At 37.4% G+C, this 11,278-nt stretch overlaps 1 protein-coding gene across 5 annotated transcripts in view; it reads left to right on the top strand.

Annotated features, from left to right (window-relative positions):
* Positions 1–5,275: 5,275 nt before the first annotated feature.
* SEL1L2 (SEL1L2 adaptor subunit of SYVN1 ubiquitin ligase) overlaps positions 5,276–11,278 on the top strand; it is a 172,514-nt gene continuing 166,511 nt past the window's right edge. For 4 of the 5 annotated variants that reach the window (XM_072634487.1, XM_072634483.1, XM_072634482.1 and 1 more), the window contains exon 1: positions 5,276–5,465. In XM_072634487.1, the coding sequence (XP_072490588.1) occupies positions 5,291–5,465 (175 nt within the window). In that variant the 5' untranslated portion in view covers positions 5,276–5,290. The remainder of the gene's footprint in view (positions 5,466–11,278) is intronic. The other variant, XM_072634484.1, reaches the window with a different exon arrangement.

Below are 11,278 nucleotides of genomic sequence, written 5' to 3'. Positions count from 1 at the left end.
CCTTCTTCCCTCTCAAGCTTATGAGACATTCTCTGACAAGTATATACAGAGTGCAGAAGTGTGGACTCAGATTTAGAGTAAAATGATAGTGAGGGCCATTACATTTCCCTTTGGTGCAGGTCTCTTCTGAGCTCCAAAGGTCAATGCCTTAGAAGAGTTCAACTCTTTTTGCATATACTGGGAGGCAGTAAGGAAGAAACTGAGCCTAGAGAATTTACACACTTCTCCCTTTCTGTCTCCTCCCCCAAATTTGATCATGTTATCAAAAAGAATGAACTAGGAAGAGTCATGAGAAGAAGGAAACACACTGAGGACATACTGAGGATAAACACAGACTAAGGTAGCTTCATAGGATAAATTGCTCAAGGAGAAAGGCATCTTTAAGGAGAATAATCCTTTGTACCAGAGAGAAATGCAGTTTATGAATTTTTTAAAAGCACTGACCTTTGGAGCCTACGCCAAAGGGAAATTTAGTGCCTCTCACTACCATTTTACTCCAAGTTTGAGTCAAAACTTCCCCTGAACTCTGCAAATATTTATCAGAGACTGTGTCACAAGTTGGGAAGCGAGGAAGGGAGATAGGGAGGATAGGGAAGGAAAAATATGTACCAATTGTTTTAACTAGATCATTTTAATAAATACCTTTGCTAAATTGAGGCTACTGGTTGATAATCAATGAGAAGCACTGGAGTGAGGGTGTGGCAACATTAAAGTCAAGATAATTGACCATGGTCCAGGATGTAGTGGATGACCTTGGCATCTTCATAGTCTGACCAAGCTCTAAGCACTCCACAGTACCTGCTTCAGCCACCTTCATGGCCAGTGGAGCAAATTGTGCTCATCTACCCTTCCCTCCAGGGAAGTCTTTCAACATGCTTGGGGTAGACATCCTCCTAACTCACAGAGGAGTTTGAGGTCTGTTGGTTACCCTCATCCTGTCTATGAAATAGTTTTACCATGCATGGTGTGGCTACTGTGCATGCTAGAGATATACAGGTGAAAGTTGGAGTCAGAGGTAAGAGTTGCGAGGCATCTATATATAGAGACATACCTCAAAGAATATTGTGGGTTTGGTTACAGACCACAGTAATAAAGTGAATATCACAATAAAGTGAGTCAAACAAATATTTTTTGGTTTCCTAGTGCATATAAAAATTATGTTTACACTATACCATAGTTCATTAAGTGTGCAATAAAATAGTATTATGTCTTAAAAAATGTATATACCTTAATTTAAAAACGTTTTTATTTATTACTAAAAAAAAATACTAGCTATCATCTGAGCCTTCAGTGAGTCCTGATCTTCTCCTGGTAGAAGGTCTTGCCTTGATTGATGGCTACTGACTGATCAGGATGGTGGTTGCTAAAAGTTAGGGTGGCTATGGTAATTTCTCAAAATATAATAACAATGAAGTTTGCCATATTGATTGACTCTTCCTTTCACTCTAACACTCATGTAGGGTTATTAATTGACCTAATTTAAATATTGTTGTGTCTCAGAGAATAGGGAGGCTGGAGGAGAGGGAGAGAGACAGGGAACAGCCCGTGGGTGGAGGAGTCAGAACACACACAACATTTATCAGTTAAGTTCACTGTCTTACATGGGCATGGTTCATGGCACCCAAAACAATTACAAGAGTAACATCAAAGATCTCTCATCACAGATCATCACAAAAATAATAATGATCATGAAAATGTTGAACATATTAACAAATGTGACAAAGAGACACAATGTGAGAGCATGCTATTGGAAAAATGGCACCAATAAATTTGTTCAATGCAGGGTTACCATAAACCTTCAATCCGCAGAAACAAAACAAAACAAAACAAAAACCACCACAATATCTGTGAAGTACAATAAAGCAAAGTTCAATAAAATGAGATTTGCCTATAAAATGACAATAATCCTCACATTACCTATTTCACAGCTTCATTGCTTTCAACACAAAGAGCTTGCAAATTTGTAAAATGATTTACAAATGTGAACTATTTTTGAAAATGAAATATGATCTTGAAAAACTTGAAATGTGAGCAAAAAAAAATTCTACTTAGCCCCAGAGGGAGAAAATAGAGAAAAAAGATTGTAATAGAATGGAAGGAGGAAAGAGGAAATTGTAGACTTTATGTAAGGAAAACCTTCGTAATTAGGATTATTCAAAAGTGGAAAAGGTTAGTAACCAACTCCCTCACTGATATCTTTTAGCAAAAGTTAGATTATCATTTATTGGGTATACTTTTTAAAAAATTATTCTAAAATAAACACAAAAAACCCACAAAAATATGAAACTATGAGTTTCAATTTCATACCTCTCACTTTAAAAAAAAAATAAAAGTAAAGTATATGAATCCCCACACTTACTTTCAAATTGGCCCCTTAGACTATACTTCTTTCTGAATTTCCTTGTATTTTCTCCTGTGCATTTTGAATAATGTTTCATTGGTCTTTTTGAGGAGAGGAGGGAGGAAGCATCACTACTGCTAATTGAACATATTTTTAGAAGGGCTTATTTTTAAGATTTTGGTTGGATTACATGGTCTCTGAGGTCAACTCTGACAATCTGTGATTCCGTTCTTTCTTGCAAATTCTCTTTTGAGAACAGTAATTCTGTTTTTGTCTTGTCATAATTCACATCAATTTGATCAATATCGTCAATAAATATTGTCTTGATTATAATACCAACAATGCTAAAAACTGGTGTTGAATAGGGAAGATGACATTTAGGAGAGCAGAGGAATGAATTCAATTGGAGTAGATTATAAAGGGTTATTTAACTTGAAGAAAGAAGGCCATTTCAATGACCTCTGGTGTCATAAGCCTAAGAAAATTAGAAAAGAAGCCTAAAAATTGTAAGGAAAATTTTAAAGTTCAAATATGGTACACATCTGTTTTTGCATTCCTCATCTAAACACTGTAAAGTCTGTGTAAATTCCTTGAAGGGAGGGACTATCATTTTTCAACAAACAGTTTCAAACTTCAAATCTTACAGCGTTATCTTTGGTGCTAGGAGGTTAAGTGACTTGCTCAGGGTCACATAGCCAGTAAATGGAAATCCAGAGGTTGGAAACAGGACATCCAACCTACAAAACCTACCCTCTTTTTATCCAGTATTCCTGTGGCCTCTCCTGATCTGCATTACAGTGAGTGCTTAATAAATATATATTGAATTTAATTAAATTTAATTTCTGTAGGTCTAAAATGTTTTAATTAACTCTATTCCTTAAATGCTAAGAATGGTCCATGCATGGAATAGTGTACCTGTCAGAGCTATGGATACAAAAAATTTATGACCAAACAAGAGAAAGTATTTCAGGATGTAAAATGGGTAATTTTAATTATGTTAAGTTAAAAAGTTGTTGACAACTTTAGCAACCAAGATTGAGAAGGAAAGCAGAAAACTGGGGGAAATGTTTACAGCAAGTTTCTCTGATAAAGCTCCTAATTTCTTAAATACATAGAGAACTGAGTCAAATTTATAAGAATATGAGTCATTTCCCAATTAACAAATGGTCAAAGGATATGAACAAGAAGTTTTCAGAAGAAATCAAAACTATAGTCATATGGAAAAAATGCTTTAAATCACCATTGATTTAAGGTACTCTAAGGCATTATCTCACACCCATCAGATTGGTTAACATGACAGAGAAGAAAAATGACAAATATTGGAAAGGATGTGGAAAATTTGGGACACTAGTGTGATTTTGATGGAGTTGTGAACTGATGACCCAACTGTTCTGGAGAGCAACTTGGAACCATGCCCAAATGGCTATAAAACTGTGCCTACCCTTTGACCCAGCAATACAGTACTAGATCTATATTCCAAAGAGATTTTTTAAAAAAAGGAAAAACACACTATATGTACAAAAATATTTATAGCAGCTCTTTTTGTAGTAGCATAGAACTGAAAACTGAGGGAATGCCTGTCAACTGGGGAATGGCTGAAAAAATTCTGATTGTAATGGAGTATTATGCTATAAGAAATGATGAGCAGAATGTTTTCAGAAAAACCTGTTAAGACTTACATGAATTGAAGCAAAGTGAAGTGAGAAGAATCAGGAGAACACTGGACACAGTAACAGCAATATTGTATGATGATCAATTGTGAATGACTTAACTATTCTCATTCTCAGCAATAAAATGATCCAAAGACAATTGTGAAGGACTTATGGTGAAAAATGCTATCTATCTCAGAGAAAGAACTGATGGAGTCTGAATACAAATTGAAACATCCTTTTATTTAAACTTCTTTTTCCTTGGGGGTTTTTTGGGGGGGGTCAGTATTTTCTTTCACAACATGGTTAATATGGAAATAAGTTTTGTATGATTGCACATGTATAATTTATATCAAATTGCTTGCCTTCTCAAGGAGGGGGGAGGAAGGGAGAGAATTTAGAACTCAAATTTCAAAAAATGAATGTTTTTACATGTAATTGGGGAAAAAATGTAAATTTTAAAAATCAGAGAATATGAGTCTAAAAAAAGAATAGTGCTCCACTTGCACTAAATATATATACATATATGATGTGCAGATACATATATATGATATGTATATGAATGCATATACATACACACATATCTATATTCATTTTTTTAATTTCTGTTCACTAAGGGCACCCTAATGCTGCCTAAAATGTCCAGCTGACTGTCAGGCACAGTTATTTTTGGCTTTGACTTCATTATCCTTTGTTCCAGGGACACCTCAGCAAATGAGCAACTTATAGAAGAGGATAAAAGTTTCCACCTAGAAAAGAGTCAGAAGGACACAGTCTACTCTCCTCATCTAACTCAGATAGGATGGATTGAGGCGTGTGTTCAGATCACAGTATCATAGGATCCTAGATTATTAACTGAAAAGGGGCTTTAAAGAGTATTCAGTCTAACCTTTTCCCTAAATTTACAAATAAGTAAGACCCAGAGGGGTTAAGTAATTTTCCTAAGGTCACACAAGTAGTGAGGGGCAAAGTCATGATCTGAAACCAAGTCTTCTAACTCCAGCATGTCTAGTATTCTTTGTTGTTTTCCCAGCTTTTACTGGTGGTGAACATCCCTATATTTTAAAAAAAAGGAATTTCCATTAGCTAATAGAAACCAGGTTAATGGAAGCCCTGGGGTCTGGCTATACAGGGCATCACTCACAAGATATTGCCTACCTCTGACCCTTCCACCCACTACAGTTAGAGGAGCAGCAAAGTATGGCAGCTTCACAACCCAAGCAGTGCCTTCGATTCTGGGTGGACAGCACCTTCCTGGCATCTCATTGGCCCAGAAGCCAGGAAATGGTTGCTTAGCAACATGCCTAGACCCCACAGACTTGGGGAAGAAAAACCTGTGGGCCAGTCTCTTGTCTGCCTGCCTGTGCTACTGGAAGGAGAAAGAGCAGTAGGGGTCAAGGCACTACTGCTCAGGAAGATGAAGCTCCTGTTCCTGTTGATAGAGATGTGGATGATTCTTGAGGTCATAGTAAAAAGTAGGTTCTTCACTCCTTACTTGGTGCCCTCATGGATTACGGTCCTATCTGTAATTGTAACACTGGGATGGGTAGAGGTTAGACTACAAAACTAAAAGTCAGTGTATCACAATCAACTCCTTTCTCGGAAGGGGGCAAGAAAAATTAAGAATAATGGACAAGGAGGTGACACTTCTTCTTAGTAATAAATATGGCAGGAAGAACATCAGTGGAAAAGCCCTAAAATAGCAGAAAAAAAGAGAGAAGACCTTAAGAAGACTTTTATAGAATGGATGGGGTACCTTAGGGCTAGCTTAGTAAATTCAGTTAGGACTTTAGGAATATGAACATTAAGAAGCAGAGACAGTTCCAAAATCCCAATGGCAGAATCTAGGAGACAAAGGGTAAAAAACTATGGCAGACTTAAGGATATATATGGACCCATATGTGTATTTTTCATTAGTTCAACCCAAAACACAATTCTTCTGACTCCAATTTAAAAGTTTCTTGAAAAATTCGTCTTCAAAAAATCAGTTTTCTTCTCCAATCTTATTCCCCACATTTTTTAACAATTCAATTCAATATAAGTTCAAGTAATTTCCCCAGCTCCATGTCACGGAAATGCAGAGAGCCATCCCTAGGGCATGGCACATGAGGATAACCTAAGCTAAAGATTTGTAGGATTCAAAAATAGGCAGATAAACAGAGGTAGCTGATGGTGGAGTAGCAGGTAAATCTATCGAATAGCATTTAAAAAAGACCCAGACCATGAGAATTAACCCACACAATCCCCTCATCATTCTCAAAACAGAATAGTTGGTACCACTCTTCATCATTACCATACTTTAAAAAATTTCATTGCACTTTTATGACTTCAAGAGTGCCATTGACAGATGTTAACCTGATTTCACTTATGTAACAGGACTCCTGAAGTCTCTGGGAACTCTGGATCTGTAGTCTCTTACTACTTTTTCCTAGTTCCAATGTGATACTTTGGGGGTAATCACTTATAAAAATAATAAGTTAAGCCCCTAGGGGCACAATATAGCTCTTTATTACCAAAGCATATCATCAATCTAATAGCATAAGATATAAAAAACAATGTAAATAATAGGAGAAATCAAACAATAGAAAGATTCTTTGCCCTTCATACAAATGGGTGAAAATAATTATAATACTATTTGAGGTGGTAGATGGGATAAAAATCTCCTGGAAAAAAATTTCTTAGGAAATGGGGAAATCATACCTCAGTAGATAGAGTATAGAAATGGTCGGTCATTTCCCTTCTTTCAGCATGTTCTCAGTATCCAGAACAGAGATCTGTTAACCTCAAAACATACTCAAATCTATTGAATCCTCTTGGCTTGGCTACAGTATCATTAGGATTCTAAGGCTCAAAAAATCATGTCTACTTATATTAATCTACCTATTCCCTTGTTTCTCTACTGTGACCAAACTCTATAACTTACCTTTATCTTATCGCATCAGTTGAGCATTTGTAGTGCTGGGGATGTGGGATTAATGAAACAATCGCTATTCTCAGCAAGCTTACATTCTACTGAAGAAGACAAGGTCATACTGAAGATATATATGCAATAAATATAAAGTTAATACATGTGTTACATAGATGCACATGCATAGACAGACAGACAGACAGACAGACAGACAGACAGACAGACAGACAGACAGATAGATAGATAGATAGATAGATAGATAGATAGATAGATAGGAATTAAGTAAAAGTTTGTTTGGAAGGGAGGCCATTAGCATTTGGAGGAATCAGTAAAGACAATGCAGAAAGAAGATGATGTTGAAGTTGTGTCTTAAAGGAAGACAGAGACTCTATGAAGGAAGTGCATTCCAGGAACAGTGAAGGCCAGTACAAAACAAGGAGACCAGAGACAGAGGAGGGTCCTGTGTAGAGCATGGTCAGGTTGGTGAGATTTCAGAATATGAGAGAGGGATAATGTTCAATGAGTCTTCAATAATAAATCAAGAAGGGATTTAAACTAAAAAATATAAGTACCATCATAGATACCATAGGAAGCCACTGGAGTTTGCTGAGTAGAGGAATCACACCATCAGATCCATGTTTAAGGAAAATTACTTATAGAATAATGTATAGGAGTACCAAAGTGGTGAGAGATTTTAAGCAGGGAATCACATTAGGAGGCTGTTGCAATAATATAGGTGAGAGGTGATGAGAGTCTGAACTAACATGACAGATAAGTAACTGGAGAGACAAAATCAAAAAAGATACTGTGGAGGAAGAAATAGCACATTTTGGCAACTAATTAGATGTGTGGAATGAAAAAGATTGAGGAGTCAAAGATAATGATAAAGTTTCCAACCTGGGAGACTGAAAGGATGGTGGTGTCTGACAAGAATAGAAAAGTTTGGAAGAGGGGAATGCTTAGAGTGAAACATAATGAATTCATTTTTGGATATGTTAAGATTGAGATGTCTCTGGGATAGCAGTTTTGAAATTTCCAATAGGCAATTTGGAAATGAAGCTCAGGAGAGAGACCGAAGCTGGATGTATAGATTTGTACGTCATCTGTACAGAGATAGTTAAACTATGGAAGCTGACAAGAGAATAGTGGAAGCAGAGATAAGAATCCTGGAGAACTCCTGATTAGGAATTCTGATATGGATGATGAACCAGTAAAGGAGATAAAGAAGGAATTATCAGACAAGGAGGAGAACCAGGACAGCATAGTGTCATAACAAGCCAGAGAGGGGAGAATATCCAGGAAGAGTAGGTAATCAACAGTGCCAAATGCAGCAGATAGGTTGAAAGGATGAGGAGTGAGGCAAATTCTTCAGTTTTTGGCAAAAGAGATCATTTGATAACTTCGAAGAAGATAGCAATTCAATTAAGTGATAACATCAATCACCAAATTGCCAGTCTGTGGCGTTAGTGAGATGAGAGGAAGTGAAGTTAATGATTGCTCAAAGCTTTTTCAAGGTTAGCTGAAAAAGAAAAGAAAGATATGGAATGATAGCTTGAGGAGATGGTAGGGTCTAATAAAGGGTTTTGGTTATTTTTGTTGTTGTTGTCAGGTTTTTTTTTAGGATGGGGGAGTTTTGGTCATATTTGAAGGTAGTAGGAAAAGAACCAGTAGGTGGAGTAGAAGTTGACAATTTGAGGGGGTATGATTGAAGATATAATCTTCTGGAGAAGGGGAAAGGAATTCTACATCTACACATATAGAGAGGTTGAGCTCATCAAAGAGAAAAGTCACATTTGTCAAAAACTGGGTAAGGAGGGGAGAGAGTGGGAGATGATTTTAAGGAGTTTTTAGTCAGTCATTAAACATTTATTAAGTGCCTAATATATGCCAAGCACTGTGCTAAATGTTGGGGATACAAAGAAAGAGAAAAGATGGCCATTGCCCTTGAGAAGTTCATAATCTAATGGGAGAACATGAAGAAAACAGAAGTAGAGGAAGTTCACATTGAATAACCTCTATTTTTTTCAGGAAAGTATGAAGTTCGTTCCCCAACTGAGAAACAGGAAGGCAGAGAAAGTGAGGGATTTGAGCAGGGAAGAGAAGGTTTGGAAAGACTTCTGTGAGAATGGAGATAAGGAATCAATTAAGGAGGATTAAAAGACTGACTTAATGATATGAGAACCCCACTGAGGTTGGATAATATGAATTTGTAATATACCCAGTCGGTTTGGTCATGAGACCTCTTTTAGTCTTCTGGATCTCAGGAATGCATTTGGATTCCTTGAACACTGAACCCAATTACTTTTTCATGCCTATCTCTTTTCTTCCTTTTTCTTTAATCCATAGTTCCCCCATCCCTTTTCATCTTTTTCTCAAGTTGCACTGTCCAACACAGTACTCATAATTATTATCAAGATCCACTGGGTGTCCAATATACAGGAACTTTCTCCAGTGAACAGAAGCTCCTCTGCCTCATCACTATGGGTAGAAAGTCACCATGGAGAACTCCCATTTAGAAAAGCTTCCCCTATTATATTTGCATGAAAATGGAGGAGAAGGAACAAGTTATGATTTGCCATCCCCTCTCCCCTACTGCTACCTGAAGGACTAGCACCTTTGTGAGGGCTGGCCAAGCCCTTTTGAGGGCTGCTTATCCATCTCTGATGTCTACCTGGCACTAAATTCACACCTATGGGTCCAAGGAGTTGTGGCATGTGCAGTGGCCACACCACAGTAAATCTTCAAGTTGAGAGTAGCAATGAGCCTCAAACCTGTCAAGTGAGTTAAGGAGTGTCTACTCCAAGCATGTGAAGACTTCCCCAGGTGGAATGGGAAGATGAAAACAATTTGTTCCAATGGCCACAAAGATGCCTGAAGGAGGCACTGTGGAGTGCTTAGCTTGGTCAGGAATCAAAGATGCCAAGGTCAACCACCGCATAGAGGGCCACTAACAGTTGTTCTGACTTTTGTCTTGTCACTGGACTTCAGTGACTCTAGCAGAAAGTGAAGCAGACAACTGTGCAACTCTGCCCCACTTAAATCCAATTCATGGGCAAGTCAAGACATCATCCCACTGATGTCATTGTCCTCTTCAAAAACAAAGGACAAACAACAACATCCAACATTCTAGAGAAAGCTCTGAGTATGTCATAAAAGAAAGAATGCTCCTAGGGAAAGTCATTAGGCTTCTTTTTCCTTTTGGTAAATCGTCAGCCTCATTTAGAAGTAATATTTAAGAATCCATGACAATGAGAAATACTGACCTTTTTCTATGCAACTTCTGTTGGTTAGAAATATTGAGTAAATCACGCTTAAACATTTTGGGCTTTTTTACCCTACAGTCCTATAAAGTCTGCTAAGATGAGGGAGTACAAAACAAACAAAACCGAGAAAATATTGCAAAAAAGGTATGCACGTGGACTTAAGGAGTTATTCTGTGTTTTCTATCAATTACTTTTAAATGGGGGAAAAACCTAAGCCTGTCCCTCATCATCATCATCTTGTACTTGGGCTCTACTCTTGATTTTGTTTGACCACCTACAAAGAAAATTATGCCAGGGAAAGAGATCTAAATTACTAGCTGACACTGGCTTTCACTGTCCTGGGTTCTGCCTCTCTAACAGTTCCAGAGCTCTCCTTCTTTGATAAGGAATAATAACAGCTCCTATTTTTAAGCAATTTAAGGTTTACAAAGGCATCCTCACAGCAACCCCAGAAGAAAGGCAAACTAAATAATACTATTTTCTTTCTGTATGAGGAAACTGAGACCCAATTAAGTTCAATTCAACACAAGTTAATATTAAGTGCCTGAGCATAACGCTGCCCCAGCTGCTGGGATACATAGACAAAAATAAAAGGGTTTTCTGCCCACAAGTATCTTTCACTCCACTAAAGGAAGGCTATAATGTGTTCACAAGTATGCAGTCTATGACCATAATCAAAAGGTACACTTGTAAAGTTGACAATAATCTTTTCAAGCAATCTTGTTCTTTATTTCCCTTCTCTTCTGGTTCCCTAATTTTTGTTAGACAGTCCATTGTCTAAACTAAATATATCTCATTTTTTGGTCTTTAGAAAATAAATTAGGCTAGCTCTAAATTTCAGGTTTTTCTAGATAATACTTCTGCAACCCTTACCCCTGGGTACAGAAAACTCGAGTCAAAATAGATTTGCCCCTCTCTGTAATCTCTCCAGGGGGTATCTTCTCCATTTTCTGTTCTCAGATTCAAGTAGTCTTTACCCCAGCTACTCAAACAAAAAAGATCTTTGGCCTTCTCCAAGAAATTCTCAGCCTACTCACATCCCCTGTTCCCATAGTTTTTAGACCTTCTGCCTCAGCTTTCCACATCTTTCTCCTTTTTCTGGTGATCTTGAAGATTT

This window comes from Notamacropus eugenii, chromosome 1, assembly GCF_028372415.1.
Source record: "Notamacropus eugenii isolate mMacEug1 chromosome 1, mMacEug1.pri_v2, whole genome shotgun sequence".
NCBI classification, from domain to species: Eukaryota; Metazoa; Chordata; class Mammalia; order Diprotodontia; family Macropodidae; genus Notamacropus; species Notamacropus eugenii.
The sequence above is the reverse complement of the archived record's forward strand: the minus strand, read 5'-3'. Positions and strand labels throughout refer to the sequence as shown.